At 37.8% G+C, this 27,630-nt stretch overlaps 1 protein-coding gene across 1 annotated transcript; it reads left to right on the forward strand.

Moving 5' to 3' along the window:
• Window positions 1-353: 353 nt before the first annotated feature.
• BRDT (bromodomain testis associated) lies at window positions 354-25,689 on the forward strand. Its single transcript, XM_049808326.1, has 19 exons — window positions 354-545; window positions 2,765-2,902; window positions 3,666-3,795; window positions 6,519-6,691; window positions 7,826-8,194; window positions 9,244-9,372; window positions 9,579-9,767; window positions 11,025-11,212; window positions 11,287-11,579; window positions 11,691-11,804; window positions 13,349-13,486; window positions 14,428-14,489; window positions 15,636-15,828; window positions 16,576-16,688; window positions 17,974-18,115; window positions 21,836-21,909; window positions 23,229-23,431; window positions 24,805-24,967; window positions 25,621-25,689. Exons 1-19 carry the CDS (start codon window positions 354-356, stop codon window positions 25,687-25,689), a joined length of 3,072 nt encoding a protein of 1,023 aa, XP_049664283.1.
• The last annotated feature ends 1,941 nt before the right edge of the window (window positions 25,690-27,630 follow it).

A 27,630-nucleotide genomic window follows, 5' to 3' on the forward strand; every position in this document is an offset into this window, starting at 1 on the left:
ATACCTAGCTATTGCTGTGTGCTAAGTAAGACTTGCAGTGTGTGCTGTAAAGCTGCTTCTTAGGTTAAACCTCTTCTATAGGACTCCATCTGTGGAGGGGGAGGCAGAGGATGTATTCCTAGGCTCTAGCAGTCCAGCACATCCAGTTATGCACTGTAAGACAAATGGGTCTTGATTAAACTATGAAGGTATCCCTGTGACTACAGTATTGACACTCTACAAACAGAAGTGAACATGTAAACAGCATTAAATCTAGGTATCTTCACTGAATACTATTTATTTTTCCTTTCCCCACCCCAGGTTAGACGTATAATGAAGATCTTTGAACCAGCGGATATACAAACTTGCTAAAGATGTCTGTTCCAAGCCAACACCGTTCTATTATTATTAACCCTCCCCCGCCAGAATATATAAATAACAACAGTAGTGGTTGTCAAACAAACCAACTTCAGTACTTACAGAGGGTGGTCATGAAAGCCATGTGGAGACACAACTTTTCCTGGCCGTTTCACCAGCCTGTAGATGCAGCAGCACTGAACCTTCCTGTAAGAACCATTTTGGAATTGGAGTATCAGTATATAAAGTATTACAGGACTTATGAATTGATGTTAGTTTAAAAGAGTTTTTGTCTGATGCAACAGATCATGGAAGTCTACTTTTGTATATGAAGTGCTTTCATTAATCCAAGTCTGCAAGAAAACTGTGGTTTTCTCTGGTTCATGCTAAATACTGTATCTTTGTTCATTTGCTTTCTGATCTGAGACTGTAGTAAATCAATATTTCTAAGAGATAATAAGAATGCTTAGACAGGCCTCTTGGAGTTTCTGGATGTTGGTATTCTGTCTTGTCTTCTTTCCACCTCCCTGCTGGTTTAGCCATATCTCTTAACAACAGCATATGATGAGTATTTTCTGTTGTCTTTGAGATTTTTATTTTCAATAGGAGGCAGCTAGCCTCTTTCAATGTCAAATACTTTATGATGGGAAAGCAGACCTGATTGACCCTAAAGTCAATAGGCAAATCTGGACGCAGTTTGGTGCATAGAAGTAATTACACTTGTAGTACTTCTTAATTTCAAATCAACTTTGGCATCTTGCTCTGAAGTTTCTAGAGGAATTGAATGTCCCTGCAAAAATAGGGAAGAGAGAGATGTGGTGTTATCATTGTACCACAGTGGTAGAATATTCTAGGAAATAGAAGATATGATGCTTAAATTCTTGTTCTGTATTGCCTGGTGGGTTTTATTTACATTACAATTTAATTGCAACAAAGTGAATCAATATAATGTCTTGTGACAAATTGTTTTAATTCAGGTATCTTTAGACTCCAGTTTTGGTTCACCCCAGCTTTTTCAGTCAAATGAAAACATTGCTTATTTACACAGTGGTATTTCAAATGACCTGGAAGATACTGCTCTTGGTAGAGAAGTAGAAAGGTGTGAAATAAAACCATGGTACATTTCCTTTTTTTTTTTCTTTCTTTCTCCTCCAGCTTAAGCAATTTTATTTAGTTCTCTCAAATTGAGAGACTAATTCTACAAAATCATTGATTCTGTTTAGAGCAGACAAAAGCCTTTATCTGCAACTGTTTCTCATGACAAACTCATTTTGTCAGTTTGTCCAAAAGCACAGACTAAGTGACTATCTTTCTGTGTCTTTTCTTACCCTTTTTCCTTCTTGGAAGGAACTGTCACTTAAGGTTAATATTAAGGGTCATTCAATCAGAGTTGCAAACATTTGCAGCTGGCCTCAGGCCAGTTCTGCCTCTCTGGATTTCGAAGGCAGCCACTTAACTTCCTAAAAGTATGTGTTAGTTCAACCACTGCACAATAACAAGCAAACCTCTGGCTCCGTGGCAAAGACAGTTAAGGCATTTGCCTCCTTTGCCCCTCTCCTCCATGTGTTAGAAATGCAGAATGGACAATATTTAATTATTAGCTGCATTATTTAAAAGTTTCCTTGGTTTTGTTTTAGTAAATCCAACAGTCTGCATTTAGCTTTTTTTATTTCACTGAAACAGTTTGTTAGCACAGCTTTAGAAGACTCCTGAAGTAGTAGTAACTTAGTAATACTGTTACTTAGTAGTAACAGTAGTAACCCAATTACGATGCATATGTGAATTTGGTGGGGATATTCTTGTTCTGGTTTCTTAAATGTGCCAGCAGGGAATTAGCCTCATGCTGTTAATCATAAATTTTTAGCTATGCTACTGAAATAATCACAATAGTTCACATTCCAGCTGCCTTTCAGTCATTGCCACATCTTCACTAGACTAACCCTGAGAGGAGAGGAAATATAGCCCAGGGGATGAAGTATTTGATCAGCTACTGTGAAAACTCAGCGGCTTCTTTTTGTCAGTGACTGAGTCTTTGTCAAAGTCTGTCTTTGGCTTCTTTTCCCCCTGTTCTGTAAACTGGAGTGCTACTTCAAGTAAATGGCTTTGAGATAACAAATGAGAAGTACGTATACTTTTCATAAGTACTGCTACTACCAGTATAGCTTTGGATCCTATTGAAATTAATATTCTTTGGGGCTTTGAATGGTGGATTTTATATAAAAGAGCAAGGAGGAAAATATGAGGTGAAGAGTTCCTGAACACTTACTTCTGTGGTACCTACGATTATAGTTTTCCTTTAAATAAAATATTCATTCTAACATAAATTGCAAGAGAGAATTGCATTAACTTTCATAACTTGATGTGTCAGAATCTTCATGTCCTAATATTAAAGATATCTGTTGTGTGACTAACTCTTTCAAAACCACAGGATTATTACAGTATTATAAAGAAACCTATGGACTTGAGCACCATTAAAAAGCGTCTGGAACACAATTACTACACAAAAGCTGCAGAATGCATTGAAGACTTTAAAACTATGTTCTTGAACTGCTACATATATAACAAGGTATGTGAAACGCAACCTCTTACCAGTAACCAATTCTATTGAACAATACAAGTTTAAAACAATCAAATAGTTATTAGAGCCTGTGCTAAATCAATGTCTTCATGATTTTTTTCGAACTATTTTCTCTGAAAGGTGGGAAGGATTTGTTGCTAGGCTTGACTGAGGGCGTGTAAGGGATGTCTAGCCTGCTGTTACAACTAAGTGCATAGTCTTTTCTGCACAAGGATTCCACCTGCAAAACCTCTGGGTTTTAGTTGCAGAGCCCATGAACAGCAAGCACCATGTAACTTCTGTACAAGTTTAAGGCTAGTACCCTTGGCTTGGGTTTAAGGCTAGCCATGCTCTGCTCCTTCAACAAGTTTAACCAACCTTGAAGTATGAGCGTCTCCCTGTGCTTGGATGTTTGTTGGCTCTGTCTTCATACATTTAAGCTTCAACAGCTTTCTTCAGAACATAGGAATGAATAAAGGAGTTACAGATCTGCCCCCTTTTCCCTTTGCTGTGGAAAGTATGTGGATATAAAACAAGTAGGACTGTGCAATGGAACAGTGGGAGAAAAAGTATTTCAATAAAGAAGCAACTTGTATTAGAGTGAGTTGGGGGTGGGGGGGGCAGGGATTGCAAGGACTTGTAGATCCCTCTGGTACTGGTGGCTTCTTTCAATCTGTTGGCGTAGGATGCTGTAGACTGTTTATTTTATGAGGTAGCCCTCCATTACTGCAGCCTCTCCTTTACTCTGAATGTTACTGACTATATTTTGCAGCCAGGTGATGACATTGTGTTTATGGCCCAAGAACTAGAAAAAGTATTTATGCAGAAAATAGCCCAAATGCCACCAGAAGAAAAATTAGTGACTCTCAACAAAGGAAAGAGGAAAGGAAAGAAGCCAGAAGGTAAGGCCTGTATTATGTGTTGAATTGTCAATATATTAAACAAGCAAAACTGGAAACAGGGAATCCTCTGTAGCTTGTCACAACTCAACCCTGGGGCAGTCAGGGTGTTCTCCACTCTTCCCAGAACGTATCAGACAAATAACAACATTGCTACAAGGCTTTAGCAGATTCAGAGCAACCATAATATTTTCATAGGTACTAGCTAAATTTCCTGTTTTCTACTAATGAAGTATGTTTAAGACAGGGTAAAAATCAGAATTAACAACTTCATCAGTAGTGTGATAGCATAGCTTCACATGCAGACTTCCAGTAAAATGCAGTGCTCTTGCCCACAAAAAGGATGATTCGGTCAAGACATCTCAAACTTTTGAGGAAATTGCATAGGAATTGCTTGAAGCAACATTGGGAAGCCTAATTGCAAGCGGCCAGGTGATTAGCTGCAGCTTATTACTCATCACTGAGTTCCTATGTCTTTTTAATTGCTCTTACAACCTGTTTCACTTGTACAAAGTACTCGTTTCTACATCTAAGCTCTCAACATTTTCAAAGAACAAATATTTATATTGATAGAAGTAAGACTATATAGTGCCAGGAATCACATGTGCATCTCAATGGGTTAACTTGGAGACCTCCAAGGTAGTATTCTAAATTGGCCTGGAGGTACTGCTGTCAGTTGTTGGGGAAATCTTAGCTGTGTTTTGAAAGAGCTGCAACAGTTCTTTACCCCTATATCTCTTAATTATTTGCCTTCTGACAGCCATAGAGCAGGGATGATCTTGGCTAGCTCAGTTCTTACTGGGTCACTTAACAGATGCTCTTGATGCAACTATACAGCTCTTCAGGGTCTCCTGATGAATTAATTTGCTTCCTGTTACTGCTCTTTGTGGTGCAGTGGTCCTTGTTGCTGGTAGTATATGAAACAAATATTTCTTCAAAATAGTATTACAGTTTGATAGATCTCTGTAGCTTTCTCCTCAAGGTATGTTTGAGGAGCAACACTACCTTTCAGTGATCTGGTAGACAGATATGGAAAAACAGTGGGTTTCTTGGTCCTTTCAAGAATTTTTAGGGGGTTAGGAGGAAGAGCCTACTCAGCTGCCTTCCTGCTCTTACTAGCATATTTGAGTAAAATCTCAAGCAATTCATTGCCTTGGCAGAGTATCTTGATTGAAGAGGTAGAAGTGACTCCCAGAAAAGATTTCTGTTGAGAAATGTGTTGGAAGCTGAGTTAGCTTTTTGGTTCTCAAATGATTGCAACAATTTATTGAGATGCTTTTGTAACACCATCTTGCTGGTATTAATGCTGTTTAAGTCCCCTCATTCCTTTTGCGCACACAAACATGCAGCCTGTACAAATTTTGAAATGTTCTAAGCACTTCTTGAAGTGGATAGTAGAGCACACTGCTATGATCAAGGAAATATTTCTGTCCTGTCTTCGCAGACTTTGGCTCTAGAGACAGACCTATACACACAGTTTATTTCCCTTTAAAAAAAAAAAAGGCAACCGAATTCCATTTCAGAGAATGTTATGGTGTTTCTCAGTGTTGTGTTGTATAAACTAACAGGTGTGAACATTTGTGGGAACTAAACAATCACACAGCTGGAAAAGACATTACTAATCTAACCAGCCAAATCAAATGCAGAAAAACATTGGTCTAAACTGTCCTCAAATCAGTGATGGAGATCTGTAATATGGCTAAGCAATATATGCAGGTCTTAACTATGCTTATAAAACTTGAACTTTCCTGATGCAGTTTGATGCACCCTTTGCTGCTTGGTCTTTGTCCTGGTTTTGGCTGGGATAGAGTTAATTTGCTTTCTATTAGCTGGTATTGTGTTATGTTTTGGATTCAGTATGAGAAGAATGTTGATAACACACTGATGTTTACAGTTGTTGCTAAGTGTTGTTTAGACTAAGTCAAGGATTTTGCAGTTTCTCATGCCCAGCCAGTAGGAAGGCTGGAGGGGCACAAGAACTTGGGAGGAGACACAGCCAGGACAGCTGCCCAAACTGGCCAAAGGGGTATTCCATACCATGTGACATCATGCCCAGTATATAAACTGGGAGGAGTTGGCCGGGGGGGGGGATGGGGAATCACTGCTTGGGAGCTAACTGGGCATTGGCTGGCGAGTGATGAGCAACTGCATTGTGCATCACTTGTTTTGTATATTCCAATGCTTTTATTATTGTAATTTTTTTATTATTATTATCAACATTATTATTTTCTTCTTTTTTGTCCTATTAAACTGTTCTTATCTCAACCCGCAAGTTTTATCTCTCCCCCTGCCCCCCTGCCCCAATTCTCTCCCCTATCCTACTGGGTGGAGGAGAAGTGAGTGAGTGGCTGTGTGGTGCTTAGTTGCTGGCTGAGGTTAAACCACAACAATGCGTATGTAGAAAACAATTTGATTCTGTTGGCAAGAACATTTTTACAATGTACAGATTTTAGTGTGATGTCTCTTTAATCTTCCCCCTGAGGTTAATCCACAGCTTAGCTGAAACCAAATATGCACAACTTGGTACAATATTCTAGCTGAGGTACTAATGGTGCTGAGTAGAGGAGGATACTAATATTGCTATATGTAACACTGCTCATTTGTATTTATTTGTATAGTTTTGGTGTGGAAGAGTGGTTCTGTTGACAACTGCTCCATTTGATCATGAAAGAAATTACCTGCAACGTTTAAGATCTAACTTTAAAACTTTGTTTTAAAATAATCAGAAACACAGCAATCCAACCCTGGGACTTCAAACGAACAAAGCGCAATGCAGAAACAAGCTAAAAGCAATGAGCAGCCTCCAGTGATGACTCAAGAGCTACAGCAGGTTACACTAGCTCCTTTGTCTGCAGCTCAGCTGACTGCTTTAATGCCAGCTGCAGTCCGTATAACAAAAGTAAGTTTCCTCAAATAACGTTCAGAAAGAAAGGTATTGAAATTGATCCTTCAGGCAGTAATAGCAAAGCCATAGGAGCCATGCTTATTGCAGTATCTTCTCAAAATTTCTATTGTGTTAGAAGATAGTAAGAGATCTCTATTAAATCTTCTAGGTCTCTGCTAAATAACTGGGCCAGTATTAATTCTAGAAACTAAGCAGAAATTGGGATGACTGCTTGGCACCTCTTTTCTTATAAATGTGGTTTTAAAAATGTTGTTCTCAAAGAAACAAAGTGAACTTTAAGATGGTCATTCTTGAAGTATACTACTATACTTCTACAAGCTTCACGTTGATGTAGAAACTATTCTTTTCTTGAGGTGTAGATAATGGTTTTAGTATTAAAATAAAGCTCTTTCGAAGTCTGCTTAATAACTTCTCATGGTTTTCAACATAAATCAAATGCTTGATTTCCCAAAAATAGCATGTTAGCTTAAATGCTGTGTAACTAGCCTGGAAGGTGTTTGTAGCTCACAAAAGCAAATTCTTGTTAACTGTAATCTGAATTGTATGTGAACATCTGACATTTTCATCAGATAAACACTCTTGTATTGACTTAGTCTTGGTTTTGCTCTTCCAATGAGGAGTAGGGACGAGTGCCAGGCTCTCCTACAGTGTATATTTACACTTTACTGAGAAGTCTGAACAGTGATGACAAAGCGCAAGTTGTACCACTTCCAAACCAAATACCACCCAGGTTAAAGAAAAATAGAGATAAACCTTGTACGTAAAGCCCTCAACTAGGCTTAAAATGAATTGCAGTAATGTTTCCCCTTCCAATGGCAGTCATCCTGTGGTAACTTTATAACCTACCAGCTTCTTGGAGTCTTCTCAATTGGCTACAAACTGACCACAACCTGACCTGCAGGTACACCCTGTTCTTTCCTTTACATCTAAGATTGTGTTTGGCATGATGATCTTGTAATGCCTTGTAGGTTTTCAGCCTAAACTTGGGGAAGTGCCACATTCTGCTCTGACTTCAGTAGCTGTAAAAGTTCTGACACTTGTGTGTAGTCTGAAATCTGACCGTTCTCTCACTGTGTTTTAGACTGTAAATACACCTGTATTTTAGACTGTAAAATTTTCTTTTCCTAGGCAAAAAAAGGTGTGAAAAGGAAGGCTGACACTACAACTCCTACTACTTCAATATTCACAGCAAGCGGTGAAGCTTCTACAACGTTTAATGAAAGAAAAGCTGTTAAAGCATACAGAGGTGAAAATGAATGTATGATACCAAATAAACTTCAGAAGAGACGCTTGCCAGATTCTCAGCAGTCACCTGAAATTCTTAAAAAGATTCAGTTGCCAGAACAACTAAAACATTGTAATGAAATACTTAAAGAAATGTTTTCAAAGAAACATGCAGCGTATGCGTGGCCTTTCTTAAAACCTGATGTTGCATCTTTCTCACTTGGTGAGAACCAAGGGATTGCCAAGCATCCTACAGACCTGGGAACCATTAAAGTAAGTATGTTTAAGACAGAGTTGGACTACTTGTGTGCTTGCTTGAATAACTTGTGTAATGACTGGATTTTAATAGTGTTAGCTGAAAAGGTGTCATGAAAGCTGCTTCTCCTTTGAAAGAAATAATGGGCATAGAAACCATAATACATTTATCTCTCTCAACAAACTAAGCCACAGCTCACTGAAGAAAGTCTTCTAAATCTCGTTGTGACTATGTGCACAGTGGCTAATCTACTTACCTGTTGAACAAGCTAATGTAAGTAGCAAGGGAATTGCCATCTTCATGAAGCACTTCCAAGCAGGCTGCATATTATGTATCTTTCAGTCTGTATACACAATGCTGTTGCTAATGCCCTATAAAACAAAATACAATTCTGTAATGTCAACTTCTGCTTCTCTCTGAATCTCATTATCCTTGCTGAAGTGCCCTGGAACATCAACACTGGATATTTATGTGGCACCTTTCAGATTTTCTGTGAAAATGAACACTTCTAGATGGAGTTATGTGGCCAGTGCTTTGTGAACACAAGGCACATCTGTCTGGGGTTGAAGTATTTAGCCATGTTAAGATCCACCTTTTGTGGGGAGGGTTGAATTTCAATAGTCTATTGAATTATGTTGAAAACTGGCTTGCACAATATAATGGTTATTTCCCAATTTCTAGCCCATTACTTTGAGTCAAACAAGGATGAAATAGGCTTTATATAAATACCATGCCTAGAATCAAAAACAAGTGCTGAGTACATGCCCAAATCAACTCACCTGAACATTGTTGTCTGGACCTAGTGCTGAAACTAGTACTACAAAGTCCTTGGAGCAATTACAGCTAGCAAGTCTTTTTAAAAGAGGAATTCTCTTACTTTGTTAAAGTGACAATGCTGAAATGAGAAGCAGGTCTTTCCATAAAGGCTCTTACAATATTTATTGTCTTGATACAAGCCAAACCTTATACTGGATGTCAAAATTCTCGTTCCTCCTCTTTCTGCCAGTTCATGGTGATGCTCTCTACCTTTAAGCTCTAAACGTGTGTTAATTTTCTTTTCCTCTAGAAGAAAATGGATAATTTTGAATATAGTGATATACAAGAATTTGCTACTGATGTTAGATTAATGTTCATGAGCTGCTACAAACATAATTCTCCAGACCATGAAATAGTTGCTATGGCAAGAAAACTTCAGGTGAGTTATCACTTAAGTCAGATTTGAAAAAGAGTAGGACTATGAGATTCCTTTGCAGAAATCTCATACCCTGATGTAGCATCTACTAATGTTACCAACTACTGTGTTGCTGTGTAGCCCTAGAAAACAAGCAGCAACTTCATAATGCTTTTAGAAATCTGAAAAACGTGCTGATCTCTCTGGTGTTCCCAAACCTAACTCTTTAGGATGTTTTTGAGATGCACTTTGCCAAAATTCCCGATGAAGCTGTTGCAAGTGTTCCTTTGCCACAGCCTACAAGAGAAATGACAGAAGCTTATTCCAGTGAGAGCAGTAATGATGACTCTTCAGAAGAAAAATCATTCGAAGACTCTGAACAAGAGAGAACAGTGCACCTTGCAAAGCTTCAGGAGCAAGTAAGCATTAGTAGTCAATGTGCATGACTCTTATAATGTCTCTGATAGTGCCACTTGCAATTGTCCATTCGAAGGCTTAGTACCAAGAATCAGTATTTAAAAGATTCTGTAGTCATTTGCTTTTCTTAATACAGAACTTCATTCCTGTTTGGAAGCACCTGAATAGTGCCTTAGCAAACACATGTGAACTGGTTTTAGTGAATCATTGCTTTAGTACTCTTGCCTACCATTTTTTGCTCAAACTTTTAAAAAATAAAACTGTGTTGCTGTGGTATGATGAGAGCATTCAAATACTCTACACATAGCTTAGTGGCATATTCTTCTAACAATGGCATTTCCTTCAAATGGTTAAAGAGCTCTGTTCTTATGCTCAGTCTCTTTTGAGCCACACCTAAGCAAGTCATTAAGTTCTACTTCAGAAAGCTCAGTATGAAGTAAAATTGAAGGAATCTCATGCTAATGTGAAGCATGGCTTTGCTTCACTGGTTAAGAGTGGAATGGGTCTTGCTTTTTCTTGAACATAATGCTTTAACCTGCTGCTGCTATATTCATAAACTGTGGGGAAAATTACAATTTGTTCTGCTAGTCGAATGAGGGACAGTTTAGTTTTCAGTATTTGTCAGAGTAGCATCTACAACCTCAACTTATGAATACAGGCATGAGGACAACTGAAAGTCTACAAGAAAGCCTTTGCAACAGTGAAGTATTTCAGTGTGTCTGAATTCTAATTCTCATCATCTGTCCATCTTCCTTCTAATTCCTATGAGGTTTAAACAAACTTGCATTAGCTCTTTCTCTGAAGCTGTTCTTCCCAACTAGCCATTTTATATCGCAAAATATCTGGGGTTTATGCATTGAAGATGCACAAGCCCAGTCCCACTAGCCTAATTCAATAATGCTGTAGAGATCTAACCTAATAAGGCACTTATGTGCTTCCCAAATGCTTGAAATTAGAGAGGCTGCTGGATACTCCCACAGTGATTCTTCTTTTTATTTTTTTTAATTCTTCACAGGATGCTAGAAGACATATGTTGTTAGAAATGCCTACATAAAATAAGTAGCCTTACATCTTCCATATCCATAGGCAGTGACTAATCTATAATATAGTAAGATGCTTGGAAAATAAACCTCATTTGGAAAGCAAACATCCTATTAATATCCACTCAGCTGCTATAAATCTCCTGTGATATTTAGGACCAGTTTATTGTTCTTCCTATACTGCCTAAGATTATCAGCTTTTTTTTTTGCTTTTGATAGCTTAAAGCAGTTCACCAGCAGTTGCGGGCTTTGACAAGAGCATACTTACCTAGACTGAAAAAGAAAAGGGAGAAGGCTAAAAGGGAGAAAAGTAAAAACAAGGAAAAAGCTAAAATAAAAAGCCTGATTCAAAAGAAGAAAAATCTAAAACACAAGAAGAAATCTAAGAAAAAGCTGTCTTTAAACATGTAAGTGTGTGGGACTTGTGTGGGTGTCAAATTATTTTAAAGTGCTGTCACTGCAGTATCCTTTTTTCTTGCAGTCAATCAAAGAAAACCATGCAGCAGGTCTTGTTGGCACGTAAGTCAGAAGATGAAGATGGTGCCAAACCTATGAATTATGATGAAAAGCGACAGTTGAGTTTGGACATAAATAGGCTCCCTGGAGATAAGCTTGGGAAGGTAGTCCATATAATACAGTCAAGAGAACCTTCACTGAGGAACTCTAACCCTGATGAGATTGAAATAGACTTTGAAACTTTAAAGGCTTCAACACTCAGAGAACTAGAAAAGTATGTGGCAACCTGTTTGAGGAAGAGACCAAGAAAGCAGCGGGGTATGTAGCATAAATGATGCTTTAAAAAAAAAAAAAAAAAAAACAACCACAAAACAACAACTAGATTTGTTTTCTGGTTTGCTGCAATGTTAACTTCTGTTTCACAAGCAGCTGAAAAAACAACAAAGTCAAAAGAACAACCTAATTCCAAGAGGAAACAAGAGCTAGAGAAGAGACTACTGGATGTCAATGGTCAACTGAACCCAAAGAAGGAGAACTTCAAGTGTAATGTTACCCTTACTTTTATTCATTTGCAACAGAAATAGCTTAAAGTGGCATTCTCCACTTGAACTTATGTACTGTTAGACAGCTGGGGACTTTCTCCTCAGAACAGTTGAGGTCTTAAGCTTCCCATTGCTGGTCTTAAGATTCTTCCGATGTTGAGTGAGCTGGAGTTACAGCAGTAAATTTGATCAGTTACTTGTCCTGTCTAAAACAACTTCCTTATTCTTTACCTAACCCTTTATTACAGGTAAAGATGATAACAGCTTCAGAGCTTAAGGGGCACTGAACACCTTCCTTACACTGACATATGAAAACATGGTGGGGAGGAGTGTCCCAAAGACTATGTATTTGTTTGAAATTCACTTTTTGTGTCTTAGAGATTCAAGAATAACAAAATCTAATTATACTTGTTATATTACAGCCTCACTAATGGTGTCACACTAGCAAAACTTCTGCATCAGTGACAGGTGTGCCATGTTGTCCTAGTCTTAAAGAAGTACCCTAGGAGAACTAATTCAGTTTTTCAGGCAATAATGTGTTTCAATATCAAAGCCAGAAATTCAGTAGATACTTGAGCATATCTACACTTACCAGTGGTTCTTGTCAGGGACTGAGAACAGATCAATGCAGCTGATGCAACCAGTAAGGTCGAGTTGCTCCTTATTAAACTAGTGAGTGCTATTATTGCCCTCTATTGGATATCTATATCTATTAAGCAGTTATAAAACTAGTTAGCTAAAATGATAGAAGCAGCCCTGCAAGACACAGGCTTGCATCCAGCATTAGTTCAGCCAACAGTCTTCCTGTCTGGTATACATGATGGCTTGAAACCATCCTAGAAAGAAAAGCTTCAAGAAGCAGCTGAAATCAATTGTGAAGGATATGTTGCAGGGAGAGGTAGGAGGCAGGCCAAGGAATCTTTACAACTGGCATCTGGCTTGTTTACAAGGAAGGGCTTAAGCTGGCCCTTAAAGAGTTGTGTCCAGGGAAACAGGTATCCATGTAGCTTCTTGCTTTCAAAGCTTCCATCAGAGCAACACACTTTGAAAAAGCTTTTTGACTGCAAAATCACTAGAAACAGAGTTAAATCAACCCTGCAGATGCAAAATAGTCAGATGGTGGGGAGGTGGTAAAAGATGACAATTTTGGCTTGGGAAAGAGGAGAGTTGGCTATAGACAAAGACCTCAGCATGCAAGTATCTCATCAGCAGCAAGCACAGAAACAGGCTCTTAACTGTGGGAAAATTTATGGGGGAAAATTGGTTGAATTGTGTTTTAAGACAGCACAGTTTTAACCCACTTTAGGGTTGTAAGCTGCGTGATTACAGCTCCTCCTTGGCTATTTCATTCATTCAGCTAGCTTGCTGCTGGTAAATGTTCCTCTATAAAAGTCTCAAATCTACTGCTAAATGGATAGTGGACAAGGAAATGGCAGATGATCAACTGTTATGTGGGAGAATAGACCTAACAAGGTTGATCCTAGTCTTGTATGCAAAGACTGCTCTACTGCAGGTTGTTCTAAACTCTTTCTTTTTCTCCTGCAGTTGAGAACAACGCTGAGTCCAGTATGGGGCCAAGCAGACTAAGTGACAGCAGTAACAGCAGCAGCTCCTTAGACTCTGGCAGCAGTACTAGCAGTGGTTCTGGTTCTAGCTCCTCAGATAGCAGTGACCCTGAATCAGGTCAGAAAGCTTTATTTTGTGTTTGTGTAGGCAAAACATCTGCTTTCTCAGTTAGCATCTACTGTTCTGCATGCTTACCAAGGATTTCAGTTACCCTTGTAGGTTTGCTCCATGTTGAAGGCTCAATTCCAGTGCTATTAAATGTCTTAATGCTGAGTTTGTAGGTTAAAAACCCCAAAAACCCCAAACACTACAACATCCTACACTACAACATGACTTATCAGTGAAAAACTCCAGGGACCAAAATCAGCTAGCAAGAGGTTTGTGTGTCTAACCTGGAGACTTGACTATTAGGTTATAGCTTACTCTTGTGGTTTTTATTCCTTTTTGAAAGTGTATTTACTTTATTTTCATCTTCTGGTCTGCAGCATGAAGGGTGCCTTACCTTGTGGGTAAGGCTTAGTCTGTAAGCTGAGGGACAAAAGTGCCAACAGCATTGACTGTAGAGCCGAAGTCTACCATGGTGCTTAAGCTGTCCCAAGCTTGTTCAAGGAACAAGCTGCAGCATCAGGATATCAGAATGTTGTTTCTCTTTGTACACAGAGCTCTTTAGTTTTCTAGGACAGAATAGATCTGCCAAACTGGAGGTCTACAACGTAGATCTCTGTGTGAAGTAATGGTGTAAGGTGAGATGAATGCTCAACCTTCTGCAGTGTGGGGAAGCAAACACAGTGAAGTCATTGATGGTAGCAAAGGCCTTGATCCTGCAGTAATCTTTGTGGTCTCTTTTTATATCTGGGAGAAGCTCTCTAAACATATCAAGCTGAAGTTAAAGTATTCAAGATAAGAATGTTCCTTTCACTGTGAGGTTTGGCTCTCTACATAAAACTGCAACTCACATCTTGTATGTGTGAATAATGAAACATATGCGAATAACTGATTTTTTTTTTTTCTCCTCTATCCCCCTCTTTCTGCCCACCTCGCGGTATTTACAGTTACAGAAACCTGCTCAAAACAGACTGGAGCCATGCAGAACTGTCCAACTTCTATGGAAAAGCCTAAGGTAAACTGATTGGAACAGATACAACATTTTTGCCCTAAAGTTATTTGTTACATACAATGGTACTGGAAATGACACAATTTTATCAGGAAATAATGAATACGGCTTGAATGCTACTTGTTCTTTAGGATTGATTTACATGGAGATGTAAAATCTGCTATTTAAGAGTAGCTTATGTATCTATATAGAAACTGATGTACTGGGAGAACTCCTTAGGCTTTTACCTCTTAAAATCATTGTGAAAATTCCATGCTGGGTGGAGGAGAAAGGAAAAGAGGGGAAGAATGCTCCACACACCCCCAAAAAAGGAAAATTCTCTCCAACTTGATCTCAGAGTATAGAATTGACCTAATAAACAGTGTGTACCCCACTTAAATATTTTTTCTTTATCTATGAATAACCTCACTTCTACACATGAAAATAAATAAATTGTACAATATACTAGTCATTTTGGGGGTATTTTATATTACTTATTACTATGGTATTATTATGAGAAACAGCAGTTTTTATGTAGAAATAATTTTTAATGCCTCTAAGACTGACTTGCTCTATTCCTGTATATACAGTGGGTGTTAATTTTTGTCAGGGTTAGGTGCCTTTCACAATTTCCTTTGAAGCTACCAGAGATAGAGACCTTGGATTTCAAATCAAGATCACGGCAAAGCCTTCATTCTTCTTGCAATAGGCTAGCTTTCACTTAAAGTGCTTAGCTGGATACAGGAAACCAGGCTGCAAACTTATTCAGCTGCTCCTTCTGCATCTTCATAAGCAAAGACTGAGGGGAGGAATTATGCAACACCCTTTTTTTTTTTTTGTTGTTGTTGTTTAAAAAGTGCAGCCTCTGCAGTAACAGAATGACAGCAATAAACTTGAGAAAACAGGATACAGGAATTAAGCTTTGGCTTGGTTATAACAGCCCCAACCGACTTTGAGTAACAACAAACATCATACTTCAGATCCTCACATTACATTTTGTTCTTATGGGTCTTCTGTATCTGTCAGACCAAGGCAGTCCACTTTACCTCATGCGTTTTTGTCATCTAAACTCTCAGAAAATGCTAGACTAGTATTGCAATACAAGGGGATAGGGGATCAAATAGCTATAAAAATTAAGATTTGGCTGTATTAACTACGGCAATCTATTTCTAGAGAATACCGCTGTGTTTACAGAGGACATCCTGCAATGCTGTTCTGCAAGCACAACCCTCACCTCATACTAGTAGCTTGCAAAATCGTGGATCATCTGAACTCCAGCAGCCACCTCCCAATGTACTGCAGAGGCTCCAGCCTTTACAGAATAGATCATTTAAACCACCAGAACAAAATGTCCTGTCTCCCTCAGGTAACATCTTTATGGCAAAAATCATGGCTATATTTGACTGCTGAAGAAAGAGATGGCAGGACTAATGTTTGTATTGCCCAATAAGTTTATCTTGGGGTTTTGGAGGCTATCAAGTAGGTAATAGAAAAAGTTCTTGCAGGGTATGGATTATACAGAGCATGATGTAAATACAAGTGTGGCAGCACTGAGGGTTGGCTAGGATTTCAGATTACTGGGGCACTTGTGGTGGGGCAGAATAGTATTAAAACAGGAAGTGTTCGTGCCTCCTTCTGATGAGATGGAAAATGATACCTTAATGAATCTAGGGTTACAGGAAGTGCTGAACATCTTAAGGCAGGAATTAGGTGCTTAAACCCATCACCACCACTCAAGTTCACGCTGGAAATCCCTATTAGCTGAATTTAAGGCTTGGTGCCATAGGCCCTCTGAATTGATTGCTGTTGTCCAGACATATCAAATATTAACTTGCTTAGAAACTTGATCCAAGCAGCTATTCTTTTCCCTCCCTCACTTCAAAAGGTCTAATAGCTTCAGACACTTCTGAGTTTTTGGTAAAAGACAACTTGAGCTGCTAGCTGATTAACTCAAATCCATTAAATACTAATTAAAAATTACTGTCTCAAATCATACAGCTAGGATCCATATCTCCATATCCAGTTAATCCACAGATCTAAACAGTGTCCTAATTTTGAGATGTAGGACTGCACTTTGCATGTTGGGGGAAAACATACACTACTTCTTCCTCAGGTATAATTTCAGCTGTATCTGCTCTGCATGGTGCTCCAGACCAGCAAACTCCTCAGAGTACTTCAAGGACAAATCAGTCTTCTGTCACCCAGTGCACACATGCTTTTCCAGAGGTGAATACATGCTTCTCTCCATGCATTAATTTCAAATAACTTGTTTAAAGCATGTTCTTATTCCTTTAAGATTTAAATAAGATTCCAGGCTTGAATTTGATGCAATGAAGGCCACCTAACTGTTGTTGTGAACCTTATCTAAAACCCCACTAACAAAGTGATTCTTATTCTTTAATAGGGCATTAATTCATTGACTGTTGGCTGCAACACAAGAAAAGAGTTTGGCTTATCAATGTATCAAGTTCATAATGTACTATAAAGCTTACTTCATTTCTTTTTGGTGCTATAGCCTAAACTTAAGTAATTCTTGCACACTTACAGGTTAAAAGCCCACCTACAGTTTCACAAAAGAAATGGGCAGTTTATATCATATATTCCTGTTTTCTAGAAATATCAATCTCATAGGCTCAGTAATACTCTGAAGACTCCAGGGGCTATCCTGGAAATGTGTGTTACTTTTTCTTCCTGTTCCTAAAGCCATGGAAACTGTGGCTTTCAGGGTCAGAGATGAGGTTGTGAAATATTTAGTCACTGTTGATTTCTGTCTCGGTGTGTTCTTAGAGAGTATCCTGGTTAGAAGGGCCTCTGTGTTACAACGGAAACTATTCATGTGACTGCAGCAGCATCATCTCTTCCATATTAAGATGTTTAACTATCTTTCTCAACATGGCTTCAAACATAGCTGCTTTAGCCAGGTTTTAATAGCTTTTATTTTTTGAAATGGATAGAAATTACCTCTATGAGTACAAGAAGGTGTTTTGCAAGAAAGGAAGAAAAGCAACTCCCCCTTTTCCAGTTGCGTCCACTATCCAAGGCAGCAAGTAGCATATGTTATGAGACTCGGGTTTGTGCAACAGTTTCTCTTGTTCAAGGGGATTACTACACAATCTTGCACAGAGAAAAACTACCACTGAACTGAAGTAATACAGCTGCCCTTCACCCTGATCCATAAGCTAGAGTGAAGCAACTGGCTTTACAACAGTCAAAGCCAACTCCTATTATGTTGTACCATGTTAAAGAACTTCTATCAGTTTCTCATACTCTACCCACTCTATCACTTGGGATCTCTGAGCAGTTTGTGTGCTAAATTCAAAGTGTTAATGCAAGAACTTGCTTTGACTACCATAGTATGAATGAAATCAAATTCTGTCCTCGTGTTTACAGAAGCTAGAGCTGCAACAATTTACTGCTCTAAGCTTTTAAATCTTTAATCCTGCTGCTGTATAATAAAAATCTAAGTATTTAGCACTTCAGAATGTATTTTGAAGTCTAACTTGTCTTCTAGGTATCCAATGCAACTTCTCAGGTTGACAGTGCTGATTGGAGTAAACAAGATGAGAAAACAATACATCTAGACAAATCAAATAAACTTCAGAACAAGGCCAGTGAGAGAACTGCTGATTCAATATCCATAAGTCAAGGAGAGAGTATGTATTGTCATAATAAAAACTGTAACCGCTATCAGGGGTGCAAAGTTAAAAATGTATAAGAACCTGGTTTAAAGAAATAAAATGCTGAACACTTGTACATTAATAAGTTTGCAGAATAATGGAGGGGGTACAGTTTTCCTTGCTCTTTCTTTTTCTTTTTGGTTTGCTGCTTTAAAAAAAAAAGTTAAATGAATGCTTGGTTCTTGTTCTGTGTTAAGATATATAAAACATATGACTTTGATTTAAGAACTTAGCTTTCTGAATTTAGTACTAGGGGTAAGTAACCTAGTCTTCCAGGAAATCTGAGAGAACCGATGCTCCAATCTGTTGAACTTCACTGGCCTTTAAGCTGTCTTCTACTGAAGCTTCATGGAGTTCTTTTCCCAGGGCACTTTGTGTGTATTTTGAGTTACCACCTCCAGCTCTTGGTGACAAGGATCTGACAGTAAAGCAATGTCAAACATGCTTTCACCATGGAACAAACTTGCAATTATTACAAGAACACAGGTTCTCTGAAAGCTGCATTCCATATAGAGATGCATCAGACTTCATACATCTTTCAGATAAAGAATTCTGAACTGGACACTGAACATCTGTGCTGAGAGCCTAGTGTTACCAGACATGACCATTTTGGTTCCTCTGTTACTCTCTCTCTAGACTATCTGTATAGGCTTGAACAGGGGAGGGAACAAGCTTCTGAAAACTTGATGAAAATAAAAGGCACAGCCTTATTACTGATGAACTCTTTAATTGTTGCCAAAGAATAACTGAGTTCTTGAGTTGTATTAAAGCAGCTCTAAAAATGGAGATTTAATTCTCTAAGATGTTTTACTCGGTATTTTCATGGTCTTAACACACCTATCCATATACCTACTGACCCCTTTTGTTTAGATTTGTAGCAGCTGGAGCTGGTACATGGGTTCCATGTATTCAGCTAATGATCTTCACTTATAAAGTGTTGAGGCTGCCCAAAACTTGAATTCCTGTCCTGTATACTGCATGACTGTAACTATCAAGATTCTAGTGTTATCTTAATATGTTAAAGAGCTGTGAAAAATGAGCAGGAATAAATCAAGCTCACTGTTCTAATATTCATAGAAAAAAAGCATAGCCAAAATTTTTGAGAAAGCTTGCTCCCTTCCACACTTAATTGTTTACTGCTTAGTCTTTATTCCTCTTAAATGAGGATTAGGAATAGAAACTTAAGTTGTACTCTATCTATCTCTTCGCCTTTTTCAAGAGACAGTTGTGTGGACAGTTGTAGAGGACCTCCCGTGTTGAATACAGGAACTATCCAGTAATGAGACTCTGCCTTTGAGTACACTTGAACTTCACCATTATGTTGCATAACAGAACTTATAATGCTGTTATGTGAGTGTAGTTATCTGCCCCCTTCCATAATACAGTGGTGTTTAACTGTTCCTGCAATGATACATGCCCCAGCTGTGTTCAGTATTGGTATCTTAGCATTTCTGCTATTAACTTCTGTAGAAAACAAGAAGGAGGCGGGGGGGGGGGGGGGGGGAAGACAGGATTTTCGCTTTTGTTTTTTTGAACAACAACAAAAACTTTGCTAATCTGGAACTGTTGTAGGGCATGTAATCTATTGATAGAAAAGTGTAGAGAGTGCTCAGTACTGTATGTGTCTGCTTAGATCAAACCAAGGAAACTCATTTTAGAATTGGATGCTTACAGCAACTTGTTGAATTTTGTAGAGAATCCCACAGTCTCAGGCATTTCTGTGAGGTAGGTTACATCTTTGAAGCGAGTTCTTGACTTTAGGCTTGTGACGCCTCCGATGGTATGGGTGCAGGCTTGGTGTATTGCTGAATTCAGTGGTGGCTTGATGAAACTGGTAACCACAAGCTTCCCTTCAGATTAAAAAGCAGTGTCTTTCAATGAGAGGTTCTGTGAAGGCTGATATTGCTGTAAATAGCTCTAAAATGCACGTTTCAAAGCCCATGGCTGCAAATGCTTTTGATGCAGCCTCACCTTCCTGTGTTGTATCTAGAGCTTTAAGACAGACATGACTATAAACTTAAATTCATCTTAAGTTTGCTTCAGGTAGATCTTCTTGGTGGGTATAACAGGTTGATCGAATTGATCTTAACAATGGGGTTAGACATTTCTGGGTATGTGAAACTCTTGCTTTTTTGTGGGGGGGGAGTATTCAGTGCTCAAGACTGTCAAGCTTCTTACGTGAAAATTCAAGCTGCCTGTATGACAAAAAAAATGATTGATGAAAGAAAGATGACTATTGTATTGAGGGATACCTTAATACACTAGTCCTCTATTCTGGAGGAGAACAAGTCTCTGGTAACAGAATTTGTTCTAGGTAGACTTTGCTTAACTGGACCTGGAATCTACAAGAATGGAAATATCAGGATTTGGAACACTCCTCAATTGTACTTGAGTGACTTCGGAGATCTTTATTTTATTCCACTGTATAGTAAAAACTCTCCTGCTCACTTGCAATTATACTATCTCACAGGCAATGCAAGGGAGCATAGGGTAAAGGCCAGGCATTGTTCTTGTCTTGACTTTTGGAGGCTGTGAGGTCTTTCTGAAAACACCTTTTAAGACAAACTGGCTGGGGGTTTGATACTCTGCCTTCAGCATTCTAGATTCAAACATCCAAAAGCTTCATCCTTAGCATAAAAAAAAAAAGTTATCTTAAGTTTCTTATTAAACATTCACTTAAAATAAATACTGAAACATCTCAAACTGCAGTAGAGGATCATTGCTGAATGATATAAAATATGTGTTGTTTATATGGGGTTCTAAAATAGTGGCTTTTTCAGAGTATACCTAAATTTTTATCCCAGAAGCTCTTTAGAAAAGGAATATAACAAAGTAGTACATAAAATTAAAAAAACAAAACAAAAAACCTACCCTGCAATACATGGCTTTTGTTAACCATGTGGTATTCTGGCCCACCCCTACTATTACAAAAGTCTATTTTCAGGCTTACCATAAGGACTGTAGGATATTTTATGTGTTCCTGCATTTAAAAAGTTTTTTGAAGTCTTAAAAGGTTTGTGGAGGGTAGCATGGATCTTCTACAGTAACACAGCATATCAGAACTGTTAATCTGAAGTTAGTATTCTCAAAATAGCATTTCTGCTTTGTCTGTGTAAGTGTTGGGGACTTTTTCCCTCACAAGTAATAAAGAGGTAACAGCATGGAGCATTCATGCATCCTGTAGGCAACTGGAAATGTGATGACTAGCTCTTACTGGCTGACCTATCTGCTTTTTTTAAAAAACCAAACAAAGCCAACAAAAAAGGAAATAGGCTGGAGAGCTTTAGGCAAAATAAGTTTACATGATGAATAAGGCTGGAATCAAAATGAAAGAGGGCTGGGTGGGGAGGGAACAGGAGGTGAGAAACTGGCAAGGTGCTGCGTTGAGACTTTCTCACAAAACTTTTTGGGCATTCTGCTGGGACCTCTCCCAGAATTAACCAGAAGTTAATTTCTCATCTGTAGTTGAGCTTAACCATTCCTTTCTCTGCCCCAAACTGGAGGGAAGTGGTCCAGTTCAATTTAAGCTTAGGAAATCTTTGGGAGCATATGTGTCTTTCTGAACTAAATAGAAAAAACTGTAGTGTAAATTCTTAAGTCAATTTCTAGAATGACTAAATTTTTATCACTTTAATTTGAGGAAACATAGTCCATAAAATCAATACGAGCAAAAAATCTTTTTTATTCTTCCGTCAGGTCATCGTACACCTAATGATAAACCTAATGATAAAAACATGCTAAAGCTAAATTCCAAAATTCTTCCAAGACAGGTAAGTGTTGCTCAAGTCCTGTTTGATAAGGGCTTGAGTATACTTACTAGGATCAGCAATTCCTTGTCCTGGGATCTTCTCTGAAAATCTGGTCTTTGATTCAAATATTTAGTGTCTGATAGGTCTTGGGCATTGTTATAACTTGTACAGATTTATCTCATTTCTAGTGCTAAAAAAAACCCAAAAAATCTATGGGCTTTGATCATTTCAGAAGGTAAATTACAGAAGATTGTTAAAAATAACATATTCATATTTTCGTAAAAAATATGGGTTATGTTATCTAGTTTCAATACTTAAACAAGAATCTAGAGTTCCTTCATTTGGTTCTAATATTCAAGCTATCAGTGTGCTTTCCTTTGCTGATCAAGTAACAAAAATAAGACTAGTGTGGAATATAGCCTTGGGTACTATTGAAAAACCTGTTCTGAAAAAGGATGGTTCACTTTTGATGACATTATCACAATTGGGAAATAATCTGGAGGTTTTTATGGAAGTTAAGCAAAATATTTCCCAGCATACAATAGGTTATCTTAAATGGAGGAACAGAGGAATTTTCTTATCTGTTATTTAAATTATTCTGTGGTAATCAGCTATTAGAAAACATCAGATCAGAATTACTAGTCTAAGTAATTAATTGTGTCAGTCTCCCAACCTGAAAAGTTTGTATACAGTCTGTTGAATTAAAATATTCTTAGGATTTTTCTTTAGGCACTTGGCTTTCAGAAAGCTATTAACTAACTTATTGAATTAAATTCCAAATATATCTTTCCTTCATAAACATGTGACCTTCTACTAGAAGCAATACTTCTTAAGAATACTGTGTTTATGCTGTTTTATACTGTGAAGAAAATGCTATGGGTGGGAGAAAACACAGATATTTAAAAGAGACAAAATCCACAAGGCTAACACAAAACTGTTGTTATGTAAGGACTATGTATAGAAATGAGATGGATGTTCTCTGTATTAAAATATTGTCAATGGACCTTGCATAAGCTCAGTCTTGTGAATTCATATGTTCTGTAGTTAAAAAATGGAGAAGTGGACATAAAGGTTTGGGTAAGAATAGCTACAAATGCTAATGATCTTTAGCGTGTTGCTAAAGAATCTCAAAGTTGATGAGAACACATATTGAAGTCTGCTTAGATTGCTGTATTTGCACTAATATTCTGCCAAAGTAAGGATATTTTGTTGTAGGTATTCCCAAATAGGTCCACTCAAAGCAGCATTGTGCTAATGTAAGAGTTAAGCAGATAATGGATGATAAGTAGTTGTAGAGTATTTTTGCCTCTTCCATGTTTTCCTTTTTCTAATAACTTCAGGATACAGGATTTAAGAATATAGATTCCTGGGTAAGCTTATGTAAAACAATGATGCTTCCAGCTCCAATAAAAACATCTGCTGAGAATTTCAAACAGTTCAGGAAAGCAGCATTAAAGAAAAAGAGTGGGCAAGCACAGGAGTTAAAAAGGCCTCTGGTGCAAGCTGAGAGGGAAATGCACAACCTTCCTCAAGAAAAAGAGAGGTTTGTAACCACGTATGTTTAAATATTATTCTATTTTTTGCTTGTATGGTACTGGGTTATTCAGCCTATGGGCTTAGTTATTCAGCAACAAGTGGTTTGCATTAGGTAATTGCCAGGTGTCAGCTGAAAGGGGGAGCTGTACCACTCTAAGCACAACTGCACATCCAAAATGCACGAAGTGGCTCTTTTTCCCTTGCAAATCAGTTTAATTTCAGCAGTCAAAGAAACTCCTCAGGTACTTTTTTTTTTTTTTTTTTTTTTTTTTTTTTTTTTTTGCTCCTGGAGCACTCAATTCCTCTGGTCATGACCAGAATTCACACCTGTCCTCAGTATCTTACTTCCCTATACCTGTAGCCAGGAAAATCCCCATCTTATTGGTGTCATAAGGGGGGAAGCAGGATAATCTAGTCTTCAAGAACTTGGTGTTCACATAGCTAAAGGAGTTCCAGTATGCACCACTTCAGACAGCAGAATTCTTTGCAATGCTGTAGAAAAATATATTCAATAGGCTACTGCTGTAGTATTCTTCCCTGGTTTTTTTGCAACCACTGTTTTAGTGAGTGCCTACATATGTAGCCCAGTCTGAGGTCTATTAATATGCTGAGTAGGATAAGTGACTACCTACTAATTACTGCATTGCAGTTATATCTTAGATTGCTGTTTGCCACCTTTTCGAAACTCCTGCTTCCTGTAATATTTCCCACTTCAGGAGTGTTAATTTTTTTTCTTGTCTGTTTGACCCAGTGAAAGATAAATGCGAGCTGGTTCTTAAATTCTCCTGCTCCTGCCCATTGCTGGCTGTATTAGAATAGGAAACTTGTCTGGAGTGTATTATTTTAATAAACAGAGCATTTGAGAGACTTAAGAGTACGCTGCTTGTTCAGAATGCATAGTGAGCAGTCCAGGTACCTTCAGCTACTACAGGTTTCCAAGAGGAGGAAACCAGGCACGTAGCTCTATGGAATAAGACATTACAGATGCTTGCCTTAAGTAAGTGAGCTCTACCTTAAACTAGTTGAAGAGGAGTAAGGAGAAGCAAAACATCAGGGGGCAAGAAAGTAACAAAAAATCAAGCGTGTATGTCTTTCAAAGAAAGTGCATGTAAGTTTTGTGTAGCATATACGTAAGTCCTGTGTGCATATAGATTGGAAATGGAACACAGGAAACCTTAACTTACTGCAGCCCAACAATTGCGTGCACATACCTTTTGCAAAGGGAAATTAGTGTGAATCAACATGTAAAATAGAACCACAGTTTGAATGCTATGCACTGATTTAAATTATTTGCAGAACTCCTGTTCAGGTGCAAAGGCTTGTTATGAAGAAAAAGAAACAACTTTCATCCTATACCAATCTCTTTTCCTGTCTTTAAAGGGGCCATGAAGGCACAGGATTGGATGCCATAGCAGTGACAGACTGTGAGCCCCAAAAAGAAGGGCATAAGAGCAAACAACTGCCTGAAGCTCAACAAGGTACTCTTGTTCAAGACCGTAATTTGGCTAGAAAAATGGAACAAGAACGCAGGAGGAGAGAAGCAGTAAGTTGCTGACTCTTGCCAGCTGATTTTGTTTCAACTTCAGTAGAGAATAAAAAAATGTTAGTTCAGGTCCTTATTTTAAAGGAATATTAAAAAAAAAAAAAACTATCTGCTTGGTCCTATTACTCCCATAAGCTTAGAATAATTGTGTGGTAAAATGAAGTTTTAAAGAGGAGTCCCTGCCCTCTGAATAATTTCAAACCTCAAGTCTTGCAAGCTGTCTATCCTCTTTAATATATTCCATGTCAACAAAAGTGGTAGTCATACTGTTCTGGTCTGAAATATCAAAACTGAGCCTTTTCAAAACTAACTTACTGGCTTTATTGGTGTAGGTAACGAATGTTTTTTAATTGCTACTTTTTTTTTTTAGATTAAAATTTTTTTTAAAAATTCATAATATTGTGTAACGGAATGTGAGAACTGCAGTACGCGATCATGCTAGATTCAGATAAGGTCTACTGAAGCTTTTGTCCTGTTCAGCTCTTTTCAGAGGATTTCAACAACATACGCACTCAAACTTGTAATAACAGAGCAAGTATACACTTTTGGGGAAGAAGCTTTGTAGTTTTTTCTTAAATCTTTAAATACTTGACCTGCATAGTATTCATTAATGTCTGATTGCTCTGAAAATACACTAATTTGCTTTCTTGCAGATGGCTTGTATAATTGATATGAATCTGCAGAGTGATATTATGGCATCTTTTGAAGAATATCTTGAGTGAAAGCTGTGGTTAATATAGAACTTCAACACTACTACAAACTGTACAACTTTGAAAATGTACTAGTTAGAAGCTTAAACGTTAAAACCACTTTAAAGACCATGTAAGCTCCCCTAAAATGCTTAATATTAAAAGCTTGTTCATTGACACCTGAAGCATCACAAGATCTTTTTGCTGCTTGTTTATAATATATGTAATCTAGTCTGCTACACAGTGGACTGTAGTTATTTCGATTACAGTTTCATATGTTGTGTGTGTGTATATATATATATGAGAAAATACCAGCTTTTTGATTCTTTTCTCATTTTTTTAAACCAATTTTTTTCAGAAGCACTTGAGAATCTGTTATACCAAGCATAGCCAAACTCTTGTTTGACTGTATTAAATCATAGTATGCTAACTATGCACCTACAGAAACTACTTTAAACCAAGGTCTTGTCAATTATGTGATTGCTATTAAAACAATCACTTTACTATGACACACTTGCACAGAATCTGGGCTCTGACAAAAGACCTCTATAATAGTGATAATTTCTAAAGGGTGTGTAAGATTATTTGTAATTGTAAAAAAAAAAAAAAAATGTTTCCTGGAACTCTAATTTCAGCAGCAAATCCTGTATACTTGCATGTCTTTTTTAAGGCCCAGACACGTTTAATGTATTTTATGTTAACGTAACATTTGGATAAGGGTGCCAGCATGTTTGCCAGATAGTTCTGGTTCTTCACAGAAGGAAATTAGCTAAAACATTCCACCTCTGGCTCCAGTTTGAAAGGCTTTCTGATATAATGCAAGTTTTTATTAATGTTGGGATACTTGTCTGAAGTAGAAACTACAGTGTAAAAACCTTATGTTCTCATTGATTACATATAGCTATCTCAAATAAAGTATGGGACTAATAAAACATTGTTTTATAAAATTAATACCAAAACACAATGTGTATTACAAAAATGTTGGGTGGAAGGGGCCTCCTTCAGATAATCTAGTTCAGTGGTCTCCAAACTTTTTTTTGTCATGCAGCCCATTATTAAAAAATTTTAAGCATGCATCCCAAGATGTGTATACAATTTATAAATGAATAAATACATGTTCTACTGTACTAATATATTATTTACATTATTTTAAAAATACACAAAAGGGGAAACTAAAAATATTTTAAGTAGTGTTTACTTAATTTTGCTTAGTTATTTTAATTTTGTTTATTTTGTAAATTAAAAAAAGTTTTGTATTAAATGTTTTCGTCCCACACTCCACTTTGGAGGCCACTGATCTAGTTGAACCTACCCCTCAAAACTCTCTCTCCCTATGGAGACCTCTGGTCTGTCAAGCTCCTGGATCAAGCTTGGAAGTGAAGGTAACACTGCCAGTGTTGTGGTGAGGGTCTGCCACAGACACCCAACTAAGTGGACAAGACCTTCTACAAAATAACTGAATTTTCAGACAAAGGAAATAAATTTCATCTAAAGTCATAAATGACAGCTAAAGTGTGCCTAAAAATGGTAGCCTGGTCTTTCAGGTAGCAGGCTGATGAGCTAGTGCTACCTCCAAAATACCTATTCTGCAGTCTCTTCTGCCATTGTTGGAATGGTAGGATTTCATTCAATAGCAGAAAGAGCTGTATACTGACAAATGCTCAGATTGGGGTATCGCCCCTTGAAACGTCTAAGGAGGTCTTCCTACCTGAGCCGTGCCAGGACGCATGCTCAAGTGTATGGTGTTTGGGAGATCTGAAGTACTTGGCTAGGAAGGGGACTTAGGGTGAAAGGTGGGTTGTAATGTAAAGTGGTGCTGTTAGGATGTCGTGTTTTATATCCACATCAAAAGTGATTTAGGCCTGCCTTCACTTATAGTTTATACATCATTAATAGCTATTTGCCCTGCAATCAAGTATTACCGTTCACGTTCAGGACTCCCTACCTTGCTGTCATCTGGACATACTTTCTGAC

Source organism: Accipiter gentilis, chromosome 8, assembly GCF_929443795.1.
Source record: "Accipiter gentilis chromosome 8, bAccGen1.1, whole genome shotgun sequence".
Taxonomy (NCBI): domain Eukaryota; kingdom Metazoa; phylum Chordata; class Aves; order Accipitriformes; family Accipitridae; genus Astur; species Astur gentilis.

Bases quoted from the DNA above. Each gene is read 5' to 3' on its own strand.
- BRDT (XM_049808326.1), top strand. From the start codon at position 354: ATGTCTGTTCCAAGCCAACACCGTTCTATTATTATTAACCCTCCCCCG. The intron at 11,213-11,286 runs GTAAGTGTGTGG...TTTTTCTTGCAG, and splicing joins AAAAAGCTGTCTTTAAACAT to TCAATCAAAGAAAACCATGC. The intron at 16,689-17,973 runs GTGAATACATGC...CTTGTCTTCTAG, and splicing joins GCACACATGCTTTTCCAGAG to GTATCCAATGCAACTTCTCA.